This window comes from Chelon labrosus, assembly GCF_963514085.1.
Source record: "Chelon labrosus genome assembly, chromosome: 2".
Lineage (NCBI taxonomy): Eukaryota > Metazoa > Chordata > Actinopteri > Mugiliformes > Mugilidae > Chelon > Chelon labrosus.
In genome coordinates this window covers 4,408,066-4,426,586 of record NC_140338.1, presented here as the reverse complement: position 1 = coordinate 4,426,586, position 18,521 = coordinate 4,408,066, and the positions used below count along the sequence as shown (strand labels likewise).

Below are 18,521 nucleotides of genomic sequence, written 5' to 3'. Positions count from 1 at the left end.
ATCCTGAAGCATTCAATGTTCCTTTCACTGGAACTAAGGGGCCAAGCCCAGCTCCTGAAAAACAACCCCATACCATAATTCCTCCTCCACCAAATTTCACAGTTGGCACAATGCAATCTGAAATGTACCGTTCTCCTGGCAACCTCCAAACCCAGACTCGTCCATCAGATTGCCAGATGGTAAAGCGTGATTCATCACTCCAGAGAACGCGTCTCCACTGCTCTAGAGGCCAGTGGCGGCGTGCTTTACACCATTGCATCCGACGCCTTGCATTGCACTTGGTGATGTGTGGCTTGGCTGCAGCTGCTCGGCCATGGAAACCCATTCCATGAAGCTCTCTGCGTACTGTACTTGGGCTAATCTGAAGGTCACATGAAGTTTGTAGCTCTGTAGCAATTGACTGTGCAGAAAGTCGGCGACCTCTTTGCACTATGCGCTTCAGCATCCGCTGACCCCTCTCCGTCACTTTACGTGGCCTACCACTTCGTGGCTGAGTTGCTGTTTTTCCCAAACGCTTCCATTTTGTTATAATAGAGCTGACAGTTGACTGTGGAATATTTAGGAGCGAGGAAATTTCACGACTGGATTTGTTGCACAAGTGGCATCCTATGACAGTTCCACGCTGGAATTCACTGAGCTCCTGAGAGCGGCCCATTCTTTCACAAATGTCTTGTTTCACAGTCTGCATGCCTGAGTGCTTGAATTTATACACCTGGGGCCAGGCCAAGTGATTAGAACACCTGATTCTGATCATTTGAATGGGTGAGCGAATACTTTTGGTAATATAGTGTATATAGGTGGAAGCCGACAAGTATTTACATTCATTCATCTTCTGTGACCGCTTGTTCCAGTGAGGGGTTTGCTGGAGCCTATCCCAGCTAAGTATTTACATATACTGTCTAATACATCATGAGTCCTTCTTGGTATGGCGTCATTAATGTATCAGACTAGTTTTAGTGGCTTCATGAGGTGCTTGACTTTTTCTCATTTGAACCGTACTGAGGTCACATGGGAAGCTGCATTAGAGTGACTTTAATCACCGATCGATTTATTTTAACATTAACTCTCCTCAGAGAAGTCTTGTACATTCAGAAGGAACCACTAAGTAACATATAAAGATCATTGCCTTTTTCCCAGGTAACTGTTTCATGAGCTGTTGGAGAAAATATTAAAGGTCAAAGTTGTTTCAGAGCCCTTCAGAGAGGATTTATATATTTAACTTTCAGTACTCATTTTAAAATGATGTGTCTGACCAGGAAAGTGTGAACTACTTAAAATCTAAATTCTGCTGAATCTATTTAATCCAAACTTCATTTTAAACTTATTTTAAGTTTTATGTTGTTTGATTTGACTCAATTTTTTTTTTAATAATTCAGATAATTTTTATTATTATGAACATAACGATTTAAAAGACAAATTGGTACTTTGTAATACAGGTTGATTTAAATATTCTGTGATGTTGTGTTTCCTGATCTGTTTTAGAGTAATCATTGCCTGATCACCATCTGATACTGAGAATGTGAAGAAGAACCTGGCAGGAACCAAAGGAGGAAACATGCTTTATCTGAAGATGCTGTTGATCAGTTTAGTTGCAGTTGTTCTTTTATATTTTCTGGGATGGCGGCAGAAATATTAAGTTTGACTCACGTGACAATGATCTTGTATATAAAGTTTAGTGACTATTGAAGTGTGTGTAACCTACAGCAGGTCATGTGTTCAAATGTGTGCCAATCAAGTGTGTGACTCCTCTGCAGACTGTGTCCCATCTCCTGCAGTAAAAACACTGAGTGTGAGCTCTGAGAGCTGCTCCCTGCTGTGTTCTGTGGACCAAGCTGACGAGACCATACTGTTGTGGTACAAAGACAAGGAGATCCTGAACCAGAGCAGCTCTGCTGTCTCTCTGCTTCTCTCTGTACATAAGCAGGACTTCAACTCTTCATTCAGATGTGTGGCTGCCAACCCTGCAGAGGAAAAGACTCTTCCAGTTAATGTGACCACGAGCTGCAGAGAAAAGCATACAGACAGCACGGTTAAGACTGAATCACGTTTTCGTTGTTGTCGGTTAAGCAGTTGATGTTGATGTGAAATGTTTGTGACAGCTGGCAGTAACACACAGGGGTTATTCCTGGTTCCCATGGTTGTGTGTGGGGGTGCTGTTGCTGTTTGAATCATTGTGACAAACAGGAATTCACAGAGAGACACTGATGTCTTCACCGTCAGCCGTTCATTCCTGTCAGTCCAAGCTTCTCCTCCATCAAATTCACATGCTGCATGTGTTGGATAGAACAAACTGTTTTCTTCTCTCCTCTCTCTCCAGGTTTCACCTTCAGACAAAGACCAGCGTGAGAGGCTGTTTGCTTCAGTCTCAGATTCTGAGTGACGCTGGATCAGATCTTCCTCTCTTTGTTTTTTCAACGTGTATTTTTCTTTTATTCAGAACCTGGAGCCCAGAGCCACCTACAGAAACTACTGATGAATTGAAACACGATTTCTTTTTTTGTTGACGAATAAAAACACATTTTATTTGCTGAGATTGTGGAGACTGAAGAGTAACATAGTCATCCTTAGAAGATTTTTCTTGATTGTGTAGCTGGTTGTGAAACAACTTTAAGTCCGCAGAGCTGCTGATCAACTATAGTGAATTTAAAGACGTTCACCACCTTCTCTCTACTTTGATGCAACATCACTTAGTTAAATTAAAAAGTGTATGAGATTGTTTTTAGTGCCTCGTTACATGCAAGCAGACTTTAAAGTATAAATAAATCAAGTATGGAAGATTTATCATCTTCTATGAAAGTTCTACTTCAACATGGCTCTGCTACAATGGACTAAACCACAGAAGACGAAAACTGAATATCAGCACTATAGTCACATTATATTAATCTCAGAACTCAAATAAAACATGGTGTCTGACCTCAGAGACTCAGAGTCTCCAGTCTACAGAGTGGACTCTCCTTAAGGTCATGCATCTGCTTCACTCCTGAATCTTGCAGCTTGTTGAGACTCAGGTTCAGATGTTTCAGATGGGAGGGGTTGGACTTCAGAGCTGAGATCAGAGAATCACAGCTGATCTCTGACAAACTGCAGAAACTCAATCTGAATAAAGAATAAACGATGTGGATAAATCATGGACATTTTCGACAGTTTCTGCTGCAAACACTCCCAAAAAGGACGTTTATGATATCATGATTTAATCTAACAAACTTTTTTGAAGACATTTTGAAAACTTGCAGAAAGATTTTAAAAGTCTGTAAATAATTCAAATGCCTGTAAATTTGAATTTGTGTTGGTGTTTTCTTTCTCCAAACCTGCAGAACTCTTCTTCTAGTGTTTCTTCAACATGTTTTCAGTGTGTCTCTGTTCTCCTGGTGTATCATTTTGTTTTCCAGGTCTGAATCCTTGTAAATGCTGGTATGAAAACTGCTGAGAAAACGTGATGAAAAGGGTTTGGAGAGTTTGAATCTCTCTCTTCTAAAGAGTAATATTTTCATTTGAAAATGAAGAGCGTGTCTATTTTTTTCTTTTAAAATAGAAGTTTCAAGGTTTCAAAACTTTTTACACTAATTCACAGCAGTTTTCAGATCATAGTTTAAAACCTGGAAACAAACTAAAACACCAGCAGTGACACGTTTGATACTCTGAAAACGTGTTGAAGAAACATTGTAAAAAGAAAAGGGAAAACTCTGATATAAAATAATATTTACAGCGACATGAATGTTTTACAAAGTTTTTAAAACATTATGCAAGCTTTTAAGCTATCTTGATCCCATAGAAATGTACAGCTTTACTGATGAAAGTGCTGGATGAACGGAAAAGAGGTTCAGTTGGTCATTAAACATATCAGATCTACAACAGTAACAGTCAGTGAACTGACCTCAGAGTCTCCAGTCTACAGAGTGGACTCTCCAGGAAACCACACAGCTCCTCCATTCCTGAATCCTGCAGCTTGTTGTGACTCAGATCCAGAAGTTTCAGATGGGAGGGGTTGGACTTCAGAGCTGGCCCCAGAGAATAACAGCTGATCTTTGACAAACTGCAGCCATTCAATCTAAACAAAAATAAAAGATGTAGACAAAAATCTAATGAGACATGTTTGACTGATTTTGTCCTTCTGTTATTGTGATTCAGAGAGAATGGACTGATACAACGATCACAGCAGGTTTCACTCCAAATCAAATGTGACTGAATGATGATGAAACAACAGGAAGCTCAGACACTAAACACGCCTCAAACATGCAGCTATCAACAGTATAGTTAATTGAATGTGTTTGTATTTGTCTTCAGTTCAAGGAACAATAAGGATATCTATGAAAATAAATGAAGTCCGGTTGGGGAATAAAGATGTAAGATCTAAAACAGTAAAAGTCAAAGAACTGACTCCAGAGTCTCCAGTCTACAGAGTGGACTCTCCAGAAAACCACACAGCTGCTTCAATCCTGCATCCTTCAGCTTGTTTCTACTCAAGTCCAGATGTTTCAGATGGGAGGGGTTGGACTTCGGAGCTGAGACCAGAGCATCACAGCTGATCTCTGACAAATTGCAGCCATTCAATCTGAATAAAGAATAAAAGATGGAGATAAATCATGAGACAGCTGGGACAGGCTCCAGCAGACCCCACGACCCTCAACAGGAATAAGCAGTTAGATCATGATTTAATCTGACAAGTTAAATAGTAGTTTCAAGTTAGAAAAATGAAACTACGTTTTGAAAGCTTGCAGAATGATTTAAAAGTCTGAAAAAAATCAAATGTCTGTAAGTGTTATTTTGTGTTAGAGTTTTCTTTCTCTACAGTTGCAGAACTCTTCTTCTAGTGTTTCTTCAACATGTTTTCAGAGCGTCTCTGTTCTCCTGCTGCATTAGTTTGTTTACCATGTCTGAATACTTGTAGTTTCAAATTGGATCAGACAGAGAACACTGCTTAGAAATCACATGATCTAAAATCTCCTAACTGTGTGGTCGAATCTCTGAAAAGTGGGTTTTTCAAACTTTCAAAAAAACCCCAAAAAATCACAGTTTGAGATTATGGTATGATCTTGATCCCGTAGATATTAACAGCTTCATGGATGAACATAAATAAGGTTCAGTTGGTCATTAAACATATCAGATCTACAATAGTAGCAGACAGTCAGGGAACTGACCTCAGAGTCTCCAGTCTACAGTGTGGACTCTCCAGAAAACCACACAGCTGCTTCACTACTGAATCCTGCAGCTTGTTGAGACTCAGGTCCAGATGTTTCAGATGGGAGGGGTTGGACTTCAGAGCTGAGACCATAGAATAGCAGATAATCTCTGACAAACTGCAGCCATTCAACCTAAATAAAGAATAAAAGATGCAGATAAATCATGAAGAGTCAGATGTGTTCAGGTTTTAAATGTGCTGCTCAACATCATTGAAATTCATTAAATTTAACAACTTCCAGTGGACATTTTCTACAGTTGCTGCTACAGACACTCATGTTGAACAAAAGGATATTTACAGCTTTATGGACAGAAGTTCTGGATAAACATAAATGAGGTTCAGTTGGTCATTAAACATATCAGATCTACAATAGTAACAGACAGTCAGTGAACTGACCTCAGAGTCTCCAGTCTACAGAGTGGACTCTCCAGAAAACCACACATCTGCTTCACTACTGAATCCTTCAGCTTGTTTCCACTCAGGTCCAGATGTTTCAGATGGGAGGGGTTGGACGCCAGAGTTGAGAACAGAGAATAACAGCTGATCTCTGACAAACTGCAGCTCTTCAATCTGAATGAAGAATAAAAGATACAAATAAAATCTAATCAGATATATTTTGTTGAAACAAGTAGACAGACTTTGTCTTTCTGTCTCACACACTTGGAAATACTGAACATATATGAATTAAAGAACATTTACTACATCAGTCAATGATATGAATTGGTAGAATACTTAGAACAGCTACTGTCAGAACTAGGGATGGCTCGATACAACTTTTTCATGTCCGATACCAATACCGATACTGCAACTTGGAGTATTTGCCAATACCGATATCAATCCGATACCTTCTTTTCTCCTCTGTTAAGTTGTTTATGATACATATAGTTTGTATAGATGTACTTTGCTTAATATGGACATCTAAAAACACCATGGTCAAACTGTGCAACAAATATTCTGCTCCCCTAAGGGAAGAAATAAAATAGCCCACGATGTGCCTCAAGCCATAAGCACTTTATTTAAACTTCAAATCAGTGCAAACTGCAAACTTGAATGTTTCTTCTTTCACATGTAACCTCTGGGGTTGAACTGTATGTAAAACACCCATATCAAAATAGATATAGAATGGACTTAGTTCCAATGTTCCATGAAGACTACAGGGGTGCCCACACTTTTTGGCTTTCAAGCTGCTTTTACAATGACCAAGTCAAAGTGATCTACCTATCCTAAGTCATATTAATTGTTGCTACAGTGTTAAAAGCTCTATCCATCTTTGTTTTTATTTTTATCAAGAAAAACTGGTGCACTGCACCTTTAGAAAAATAGCGCTGTCTCTTTAAGAAAGACAGTAGTCTTGAGTTGTTGTGGTTGAAGTTGTGCGTGGCTGTGGATGTGTGTAGCTGAACTGAGGGTATGTTGCACATATAAAGTAAAATAAATAAAGATGACCGTTGCTCTTCCTGTTTGTTTTGGAGGTGCAACAGATAATTGTTAAGCCAGACTAACATCTAAAACATTTTTTTTTTCAATGGCATGCGATCTACCCGCACCGGTCAATCGCGATCGACGTAATGGGCACCCCTGCTATAGGACATATAGCTGCTTTAAGTGACTGCTAACTTTAAATAACTGTCACAACACTTGCGTCCAGTGCTGCTGCCACCCCTTGAGACACTCGCGTTGCACAAGTTGCATTCGGCTGTTTTACTTTTCTCTTCCTTGCGTGCAAAGTAACTCCACACAGCTGACATGATAAGAGCGCTAGGCTAATTCACTGTCACGAGGTTCTGTTTACACGCTTGCAGCAGCTGCTCTCTGTTTACGGCATGTCGCACAAAGTTAAGTTGAGCATTTGGGCATCGGATCGGACGGGCTATAGTTATTTTTTTCGATATTCGATCCTGAAATTTTGACCAATATCAGGCCGATACCGATCCTAAGTATCGGATCGAGCCATCCCTAGTCAGAACTGACCTCAGAGTCTCCAGTCTACAGTGTGGACTCTCCAGTCCAGCAGACAACAGCTTAACTCCTGAATCCTGCAGGTAATTTTCACTCATGTCCAGCTCTGTCAGATAGGAAGGGTTGGACTTCAGAGCTGAGGCCGCAACTTCACAGTGAACCTCTGAGAGTCCACATTCAGTAATTCTGTAATTAGAAAACATAAAGTCTGTAATAAAATCAGACAGTTTACAGCTCATCTGGGCCACATTCCAAGCTGCCACACCAGGTTTTCCTTCAGAAAGAGGTCCGTGCAGGGGTAGAAGACGCATGCATCTGCAGGATAATGAGACAATGTGGGAGAATGTGGTGCAACGTAAGATCACCTGCTCAATCCTTTGGCGGTTTGACTACCAGCGCATTTGAATCCTGGGGCAAGGCACGCCATAAATCTCCACACATGGGACAAGGCACCTTCCTGTCCACAGTGTGGTGGGAGGTGAACCCTGAAGCACCTTCTCAGCACCTTTCTTAAAGCCCTGGCTGACGGGTGCTACTGCTGGTGCCTCAATCAGGTGCTCACGGAAATTGTGGAAGAGGTCAGTAAAGCAATCAAATCTAGCAAAATCCACCCTGGAAAGAATTCCATCCTCTTCCTCAAAGCTGGTGAGAATCCCCTACAATGACAGACAAGACTGTGGCTGCCAGTCCAAGGCTTGGATCTTGGCAGACCGCTTCAGTTCCTAGAGCACATTACCCACACTAGCTGATATGGGAACTTACAGGGGCTTGGGAAGACCCAAAACCCAGATGACACCAGAAACATCATTGATGATGCATCCCAGCACATCATATTGATGTATGTTGATTGATTTTCTTGGCTCAGTCTGCCTGAAAGATGAGTTAATGTGGGATTTGTTTAATTGTTGGGATGAGTCGTTGTTCACATGACAGCACTCTGGACTGAGTCCTAAATGAAGCTGGTGTCATTAAAGTTTTCACATGTGTAGTAGAAGTATAATCTGTGGGAACAAAGCTTTTTAAACTTCATTTAGGGGCAAAGTCTACAAACTTTTTATAATTTGACTGGTTATTCTATAAAGCAACAAGAAATGTTAAATTCATGCAGTTAAACTCAAAATAATGACAATAATGAATTATTTAATCCTCTTTATATCTGAAGAACTAAACTACTAATCTCCACTGATTGATTATTAGTCACATCGGGACTCACCGAGCCTTTCTGCAGTTCCTCACAGCTGGGATCAGTCTCCGTCGTCCCTCCACTGATGTGTTGTACGTTTCAAAGTCCATCTCATCCAGAACCTCATCTGACATCTGCAGCATGTAGGCCAGAGCTGAGCAGTGGATCTCAGAGAGTTCCTTCCCTGATCTGTTCTCTGATTTCAGGAACTCTTGGATCTCCTGATGAACTGAGAGGTCGTTCATCTCCATCAGACAGTGGAAGATGTTGATGCTTCTGTCAGGAGAGATTTTATAAGTGTTCATCTCCTTCAGCTTGTTGATGGCTCTCTGGATGATTTCTGGACAGTTTTCTGTCTGACCCAGCAGGCCTCCTAAGAGTCTCTGGTTGGACTCTCGAGACAGACCATGAAGGAAGCGAACAAACAAGTCCAGGTGACCATTTTTACTCCGCAGGGATTTCTTCATGGCTCTATACAGGTAGTCATCCAAAGATAGGCTGCCCATGTCATCATCATCATCATCATCATCATCGTCATCGTCGTAATCCTCATCATCATCATCATCATCCTCATTCTCGTCATCATCCTCTTCCTCCTGATGGTCTCTCCCCAGGAAGTTTTGCAGGATCTTTGTCTTCCTGTTAGTATAACAGTGGAACATGTAGACTGCAGCCAGAAACTCCTGAACGCTCAGATGAACAAAGCAGTAGACTGATTTCTGGAAGATCACACTCTCTCTTTTGAAGATCTCTGTACAAACTCCTGAGTACACTGAGGCATCTGTGACATCAAGACCACAGTGCTCCAGGTCTTCTTTGTAGAACATGATGTTTCCTTTCTCCAGCTCTTCAAATGCCAGCCTCCCCAGCTTCAGAAGAACTTCCCTGTCAGCCTCCTTCAGCTGCTGTGGACTAATCTCATGCCCCTTATTATACTTGTTCTTCTTCCTCTCTGACTGAACCATCACAAAGAGTGAGTACATGTTTGTCAGAGTCTTGGGCAGCTCTCCTCTATGCTCTGTAGTCAACATGTGCTCCAGAACTGTAGCAGTGATCCAGCAGAAGACTGGGACTCCACACAGGATGTTGAGACTCCTGGATGTCTTGATGTGGGAGATGATTTTGCTGGACAGCTCTTCATCACTGAACCTCCTCCTGAAGTACTCCTCCTTCTGGGCGTCAGTGAAGCCTCGTACTTCTGTTACCCTGTCAACACATGTCGGAGGGATCTGATTGGCTGCTGCAGGTCGGGAAGTGATCCAGACAAGTGCCGAGGGAAGCAGTTTCCCCTTGATGAGGTTTGTCAGCAGCACGCTGACTGATGCCTTCTGTGTGACATCAGACATAACCTCACTGTTGTTGAAGTCCAATGAAAGTCTGCTTTCATCCAGGCCGTCAAAGATGAACAAAAGTTTACAGACATCCAGCTCCTCTGCTGTGACCTTCTGTAAAGTTGGATGAAAAACATGGAGCAGCCTGAGAAGACTGTACTTCTCATCTTTGATCAAGTTCAGCTCCCTGAATGAAAGCACAATCACCACACTGATACCTTGGTTTTCCAAACCCTCTGCCCAGTCCAGAGTGAACTTCTGCACTGAAAAGGTTTTTCCAACACCAGCGACACCGTTGGTCAGAACCACTCTGATGTGTCTCTGTTGGTCAGGTAAGGCTTTAAAGACGTCGTGGCACTTGATTGGAGTGTCATGGAGGGCCTTCATCTTGGAAGCTGTCTCAAGTTGCTTCACCTCATGTTGGGTATTAACCTCTTCACTTTGTCCCTCTGTGATGTAGAGCTCAGTGTAGATCCTGTTGAGGAGCGTTCCACTTCCTGTTACATCAGTTCCTTCAGTCACATGTTCACATCTCCTCTTCAGACTGATCTTATATTCATCTAAAACCTCCTGCAGAGCAACATCAGCTGGAAAAAAGAACAAACATAAACAAAAATAAATCAGTCACCCCTGTTAGAAGTCACAAAGAACAAAAAACTGATGTGTAAGTGTTTAATTGATCGCAGAGGCAGCTCATTTGCAGCTCTTCAACCAACAGCTCGCTGTGGTTGTTTCTTCCTCCCTGGAATATTTTCAAGTGATCCACTAATAAAATGGTGCACAATATGTTCATCGTTTGTTTTTAACAGCACCAACCATGAAATGCTACTAATCACATGACAAACACATTGCATTTCCTCTGGCTGGTTTCACAATAAAAGCCTGTTCACTGGAGCAGAACCAATGCAGTGAAATCTCACTGGGAGTTCATTTAGAATGATATTTATAATGATCTTAGATCCCCATGATGTAGAACACAACAATGCGTTTGATTAAATCACAGGTTTTCAGAAAATCAGCAGACAAATGTACAGTCTTACTTGTTCTGGATCTTTGTCCACATAGGGGACAGGAGGAGTCTCCTGATGAAGACGACTGGTCCCAGTATGAGGTGATGCACTGTCTGCAGAACCAGTGTCCACAGCTGGTAGACACTGGATCCTTCAGGACGTCCTGACACAAAGCACAGCAGGACAGCTGCTCCTCCACAGAAACTTGACTCCTCTTCTTCTCTCTGTCAACACATTTTTTGATTTGTTAGTGAGGAATATTAACATTTGGAAACACTGTCCAGAAGCTCAGACAGTCACAGAGAACAGGAAAAGTGTGACTACTTTTCTGTTTGAATCCCTTCCTTTGATTTCATCTCTCCAGCTTTGCTCAACACACATTCTGAAATAGAGGTTCTCAGGTGTTTCACTCCAGAAATACCATCAGTCTTTCCTGGTTCTAAAATGCAGACTAGGTTCTAAAATGCAACTAGGAGAATCTTACCTACCTGAACTAAAATGTCTGCATCGTGACTATAAATCTTTTAGCAGAACATGTCTGCTTTATCCTAAAATCACCATCTTCCATCAGGTTAATTTACAGTAGAAACAGTCTCTTACTTTGTGTCTGATGGTCCAGGTTCTTTACTGAAATCTGGAGGACGCCCTTTAGACCAGTCACTCTTCATAGACAGACAGCTGGATACTGGAGACTCTGATATCTGTATGTTGTACTGACCTCTGTAGAAAGAAATGTGTATTTATTGTCATCAGTCACTGATCATCAAAAATCATACACTAACTACAGTTGCTGCAGATAATGATACGTTTGAGTAAAAATGAATCACCCATTAGGGACAGGAAATCTACTGCGAATCAAAAGGAGTCAAATAATGGAGTTAGTAGCAGTTCTCTTACTTTGTTTCTGAGGGCCCAGGTTCTTCACTGAAATCTGGAGGACGTCCTTTAGACCAGTCACTTTTCATGGACAGACGGCCGGATACTGGAGACTCTGATCTATGTCTGTGGTGCTGACCTCTGCAGAAACATCAATCATTAATCAACTCTTAGATAAAAGTCATTTAAGTAGATGTAAATACGCAAACTACAGCTGCTGCAGCAAAAACAATTCAAAGTATTATAGTAAAAATGAATCAACCATCAGAGACAGAAAATCTACTATGATTAAAAAATGGGTCAAATAATCAAATAATATCAGTTCTCTTACTTTGTGTCTGAGGGTCCAGGTTCTTCACTGAAATCTGGAGGACGTCCTTTGGACCAGTCACTCTTCATAGACAGACAGCTGACTCTGTCCTCCTCTTCCTCCATCTTCTGGACTTCCATCAGTCTGAGAGTTAAACCAGTAACTCTCAGTGAGTTTACATAAATTTCAGTTACAGTCAGCCAGTGTTGTGCTAATTCACACTCAACAAGAACTAGTTCAAGTTCATAGTTCACATTTTTCAATTTTGAACTAAGTTCATAGACTCCAAAATTAACAGTTCACGTTCATATTCTTGTTCAATAGAATCTCTGACTCACCTGCCCATCCATCCCCAGCCCATCATATTTTTCCACCAGGATCTGTACTACTTTTTTTAATAACCACTGACTGTATACTAGGATATAACTCAAATGTCTGTTTGGATCAGCTGTTTCTGCGGTCCCGGAAGTGACTTCTCTTTCAGCTGCACCAGACATGCTGTATGGCGTGAATTGCACGGCGACTGACAGCTGTCTTGTTTTCCTGAATGGGGGTTTCTCTCCAAATCGAGAGAAACTCACGTCTACACTCACAGTTGGAAAACACGTTCATGCACAACACTGCAGTCAGCTGATTTCTTAACTGCCACTGAACCACACACCTGGTTACCATAATACAAAGAGGAATCAGAGAAATCTCCTTCCCTCCAAAGTCCAGAAAGCAAAAACGGACCCTGAGATGCTGACAGTAATATGATAATAAGTTGGGTTAACGCTCACCCTTCCCCTGTCCAGTCAAAACGACGTCTGAGCTGATTTCATGGTTTCCTTTCTCATGAAACTTGATCACCTGATCAGGTGAGCTCCTCCCCTCTCCATTTACAGGAAGTCAGAAGTCAGGTGACTTAATCTCTGTGTATCAGACTGTGTACATGTTGTGTAGGAGCACTGCTCTATAAAGATACCATCACTTTATCTTCACATTAAAACCATGTCAATAAAATGTTCTTTTCCAGACTAATAATAAATAAACAAGAAGCTCCTGCATGTTTGACTGGATCTGGATGTTTGTGTGGGACACGTGACAGTGAGGTTAAGGTGGACAGGGTTCTGACCCTCAACACAGGATATAGCATCCCAGGCTGAATGATGGTCATGGGCCTTGACTGATGGTTCATAGTGTTTTATTGTCTGTTACACCTAAGGATTTTTCTATTGTTTTTGATGCTGTGCCCTCGGGTATTATTTCCCTTTTCAAAAATGTTAATGTAAACAACAACTTGCCCATATCTTTAAACATTACTGAAACAGTATTGGGGAAAGCTTGTTTTACGGGTAATAATAAAAGTAAAAACAAGTTTATTCGTCAACTATTTCAACAAGATATTGTAAGTTCACCCTCTGCTTTATCCTACTGGTCCACATTTGTTGGAAATATTAATTGGGAAAGAGTCTGGCAACTACCTAATAAGTTTTTTTTAACCAACAAGGTCAAAGAGATTTCATTTAAAATGCTTCATAGATTTTACCCAACTAATCATTATATACAAAGGCTTAAGAAGGACATTGATGTGAACTGTACCCACTGTGTCTCTGTCAACGAAACCTTGGTTCATTTATTTTGGTCTTGCCCACACACCAGACAACTTTGGAGCAGACTAGCACGCTTTATCAGTGATCATATTCATCCCCAGTTTAATTTATGCTGGAAAAATGTTTTGTTTGGCTACACTGAATATGATAAAAATCTAAATTCTCAGTTTTATTTGATTAATTTGTTAATTATTTTATCAAAATTTTATATACATAAGTCTAAATTTTCTGGTAAGAAGCCAAACTTCTTGGAACTGTCTGCGTATGTTGGTCAATATATCTCCTCCCTCTGTGATTGTGAGAATAAAAAAGCTGTTAAAACATATGATCTTTGTAAGCTTTACAAAATATTTATTTAAGTTTATGTTTTTTCTGTCTTGCTGTTACCCCCTGGCGTATTTATGATGGTTTGATTGTGTATTAATGTTGTATACACGTACTTTATCTAACTGTATTCAGTCCTGTGTATACTCTTGTTGTTAATAAAGCTATATAAAAAAAAAAAAAAAAAAAAAAAAAAAAGTGTTTTATTGTTTATTGTTTCTACTCATGAACTATTTTTTATTTTTTTTTATCAAATAAGCAGCTTTAACACATATATCAAAGACAACATAAGACACACAAGTACGTTTTCTTTTTTTAGATTAATAAACCCACTTGAATTAATTGAAATTAGCATTTATGCTTGCAAACACGTCGCAGTAACAACACCTTGAAAAACTATAAAAGGCACCACAACATGAACTCGGTGTTAAACCTTACATTAAATTAAATGATCACGAACCTTGTGTCATATCATCCAGGAGCTCATTAATCATAACAGTCGTTTTCTTCTCACTCAATGGACGTGCTTCTCTGCACACAGACACAAATGCCGACACAACGCGGAAGAACACCGGATGTTTTTACGAGCGAGGCGCTTTCAAAGTAAAGGTCCATATTTTCGTGTCTAGTATGAATAATTAAATAATAACCTGGCTTCGAAGAATATCGGTAAATAAAATTAAAACAGCACACCTATAAACTATTATCACATTCAAGGTCGTTTACACAGGAGCCCTCCAGGAGTCTTCTCCCTTTACACCAAGAATTTCACTTCCCTTCACAGTTCAGTCATCATCCTTAAATACAACTCATGACACCATCATAGATCTCCAGTAACAAGCGGCACTGTTAGTGGGAGCAGGTGAACTCACGCCGACACTTTTCTTTCTCCTTTAAACATTTATATGTTTATAATGTTCAACCACTGCCTGTATATGAAGATGGATGAACTCTCCTCCATCATGGTTCTGAAACTCTGCATGGCGTCTGCTGTCATCTCCATCTTGGAAGCTACTGACTCCACCTGACTCCCAGCTCATTCATAAATGGTCAAAGAGGTGGAGACAGGTGCTGCTTGGTTTCCCACTTCCTCCCACTGCACAAAAGTGAAACCAAATAATAATGACAGAAACGAGCGCTGCAGTGTTTACCTGTAATGTCATTTAAAACAGACTCCATTTTCAGTATGTCAGTGAAGGTTCTCAGTCATCCAGCTCATGGTATAGCCAGAAAAAACAACAACAACAACAGAAAAAGAAAATGTAAAAAATAAGAAGCTAGAGAAGAACTGAAAAAGCTGCTTGGATAAGTGGCAAAGCGTCTTCAAGAAGCCCTACAAGTCCAGTTTCCATTGTTTCAGCTTGTTTTTGGGGGACTTATAGTAGTTGTGGCTGGAGGGTGGAGTTGAGGTATTTAGGTCTCCTTCTTTTTTTTTCCAGACAAACACATGAATAACTGCTAAAAACCTAGCTAGCTCCCTTAACTGGTTTAACTCACTAGCTATAACTTACTAACTATTTTAAGTTGGCGGAAAACCCGTAACAGTCATTCAGAATATCAGGTTACTGTACAACAACTCATTTATTGTTTATCTGCAGGAGCAACAACGTCAAATTCACTGTTTATAGCCTTACAGTGGGGTAAGAAGAACTTCACATGTCAGAAACCAGGTTTGGTTTCATCTTCAGCCTCTTTCTCACACACCCACTGCAGTGTCTGAGTACATATCTCATTGCTCCACGACCTAAACATCCTCTGATGGAATCCAGCGTGGAAGCTGTTAAAAGCTGCACAGCTCCTAGTCCTAGAGTGGTAACTGAATGAACGTCCATGTATCCAGTGCCTAGAAAGAAAGTGATTCAAACATCCCTGTCAGCTATTATTGTAAGATGTCATGCTTTAAATCACTGAACATCTCATTAAGCTATGCTTTAGAGGCAGACTCATCACAATATGATGTGAAAAAGCTTTAATACCACCAAATTACTGAGTCTTCATGTGATTTCAAAAGAACAAAAAAGATTATAAATCCTTCAGAACTTACGCAGCTCTGAGGGACCTTCCATCAGTCCATGTCCAGCTGCTCATGGAGGTGGTTTGACTGAGGCCAATCCAGAACTTCAAACGGGCTCCGAGCGTATTCAGAAACACCTGAGGAAGAAGAAGAGTCACGCCATCGCTTCACTTTGTGTTTCTGTACACATTCAAAGCCTCACCATTTCCTCCCAGCTGTTAACGATCACCAGGACTGATCCCTGGTTCAGACACTGACTTCTGCTGTCGTCCCACATTCTCCTTGTTGTGGATAAGAGGTAACAGCTGCAGCCAAACCTCCTCCAACCATCGGGACATGTTCCTGAGGACATGCACATGTCAGATGTTCAGGTTTGTTCACTGTTTGGATACAGTTACTAAATTAATCAGATTTATGCTTCTGTTGTGGATTGTTGTGACTCACTGGCTGTCCAAACTTTGACCGTCAGTATTTTCTGCAGGATTGATCCTGAGTGTCCAATCAGCGCATCTTTTTTAATTAGCACCAGCCATTAGTGACGACCTAATTACTTCCTGTTTTATTTTGTTTACCTGTTTCTTTGGTATGTTGTCACTGCCCAGTTCTCAGGTTCCCAGCATTTCTTTCTTTTATTGTTTATGATGTTTAACTTCAGATTTTTGGCCTCTGCATGAACTTTCTCTTTTTTTGCTTTAGACTACAGAATAGCATTACAGTTTCTTGTTTCTACAAACAACAGTTTTGGTTTTAAAAGAAAACTTGAAATATCAAAATTATCCACCCCTCCCCAGGTTATGAAGCCCATGCACAAACCAAAGACTTTTAGACTGACTGGTCTGTAACTGGCCTCTCTCTTCAGTCAGGTTATGGACTCTGGTCAGGAGCTGCCGTCTCTCCTCCGTGTGATTGGCCAGGTCTCTGGACAGCTGATGAAAGTCTCTGTCGTCTGAGAACACAACACAAGTTCAGTCTCCTTCTTCTTCTTCCTCCTTCTGTTTCTCCTCTGGGACGATCTCTGTGAATACTCACACAGCACACCGACTCCTACGACTGTGGTGACCAGGAGGAGGCACAGCAGCCCCAGACAAACTGCAGCCACTTTGAAACGTGGCCAGGTTTCAGTTTCCTCTCCAGCCACAGAGTTAGTTTTCTCATCCTTTATCTCTGCAGGTGCACAGTAACACGTGACTATTAACTCAAAAACACAAGAGACATTCAGACACAGATTATAATTTCCAATAAACCTACAGCTCGTTTATATATTAGCAGACTGAACACTAATTAACCATAAATAAAATGAAATGCAATAGAAACTTTCCTCTATTAATATTTCAAACACACATGTCTTGATAAATTAAATAAAATTATGCATCCAAGCTGTAATAATGTGAACTGTAATGCAACATGATGTCATGAAGAACATTTTTCATTTATTCTGTGCAGAGCAAAGCATGAGTTCATTCATTATACCTCCAAAAAAAAATTAAAATGTTGGATGTCTAAAAAGTTTGTTCTTCTGACCAACAAACCTAAATCAGTTCAGATCTTTACATGCGTATTATTAGTTTTATTAAAACCAAGATTTCACACCAGACAAATTAATAACAATTTCTCTTCGATCACTTCCTCACAGGACACTGTTTGAAGTCAGTTAGTTGTTTTAGTCTTTCATATATCGAAGTATTTCATACAGTCCTACCAGTGTCTTGTCCTCTGTGCTGAGTGCTGCTCTCAGCATCGTCCAGCTCCTGGAGGTTAACGTAGATCTGTTCTTCTGAATCCATCAGAGCAACTCCTAGGTTACGTCTCACATAGATGTGTTTTTGTATGTGTAAATCTGAGACACGAGGACAGTCATGTGGAGGTTTCAGTTCCTTATAATCTGCTCACTGTCAGTGTCAGTCAACGTAATTTGTGAGAGACTTTACAGCTTGTCCCAAAATCTGGATCATGTCCCCAAGTCAACAAACAGCTGATCATGGTTCTGATCCAGGGGTAGGTAGAGATTCATTAGAGACAGGAGCTGGTACAATATTCTACTGACCACATGATGGCGCTGCTTGTTTACAGACAGACATCAGGGCTCGTATTCCTAAAGATTCTGAGAGAGCTCCTAACTTAGCCTGAACATTCCCAGCAAGGAGTCTTAGGAGTGATTCCAGAACATTCCCAGAGAACTCTGATCAAGGAATGGACAGAAACTCTGATCTTAGTGAGGATGTGTGGTTGACCCCGTTGGATGATGACAATCCTGTACACATGAGCAACAAACTGAACCTGTTGTTCTTTATTTTGTTCACCAAATAAAACCAAAATTCATCTGGTGAAGTGCATGCTGGGATCTTGTTTCCTTTGACCCTAAAGTCTACATGAACTGTTACAATTCCAGGAATGTTCTCACACATTTATTTCAACCATTGTCGTTGCTTGGTCTTAATGGCGACTTAGTAACCCGTAATAAGGAATGACTTTACAGCACATTAGAGAGTAAAGAAGAAGAGCGTGAATGAACATCTTTTCACATAACAACGCTCAACAGTCCAGGCATCATTATTCCCTCATTAGATTTGATTTCAGTTGATGTGTGTGCATTTGTAAACTGTGGCTGTGAAACAATGAAGGAGCTAAATAATAACGACTTTACAGTGCATCAGGAAGTGAAGCATAAATGCATCAAAAGAAGAACAATCAAGAGAGTTTGCACTATCTATCAATCAACGGTTGGTTTGATTGCCTACAACTG

General features: G+C 40.6%; 2 protein-coding genes across 2 annotated transcripts in view; both read right to left on the bottom strand.

Moving 5' to 3' along the window:
* LOC311507423 (uncharacterized protein) overlaps positions 1-14,263 on the bottom strand; it is a 62,431-nt gene extending 48,168 nt beyond the window's left edge. The window contains exons 1-4 of the mRNA XM_084571748.1: positions 14,225-14,263; positions 11,870-11,992; positions 11,560-11,679; positions 11,263-11,382 (exon numbers count right to left, since the gene is read on the bottom strand). Of these exons, the coding sequence (XP_084427874.1) occupies positions 11,263-11,382; positions 11,560-11,679; positions 11,870-11,988 (359 nt within the window). The 5' untranslated portion in view covers positions 11,989-11,992; positions 14,225-14,263. The remainder of the gene's footprint in view (positions 1-11,262; positions 11,383-11,559; positions 11,680-11,869; positions 11,993-14,224) is intronic.
* LOC311504214 (protein NLRC3-like) lies at positions 1,888-10,607 on the bottom strand. Its single transcript, XM_084567224.1, has 8 exons — positions 8,352-10,607; positions 7,151-7,324; positions 5,576-5,749; positions 5,139-5,312; positions 4,379-4,552; positions 3,875-4,048; positions 2,915-3,096; positions 1,888-1,961 (listed from the first exon to the last, which is right to left on the bottom strand). The coding sequence occupies exons 1-7, from the start codon at positions 10,037-10,039 to the stop codon at positions 2,916-2,918; spliced, it is 2,739 nt and encodes a 912-aa protein (XP_084423350.1). The 5' UTR covers positions 10,040-10,607; the 3' UTR covers positions 1,888-1,961; position 2,915.
* Positions 14,264-18,521: the final 4,258 nt, after the last annotated feature.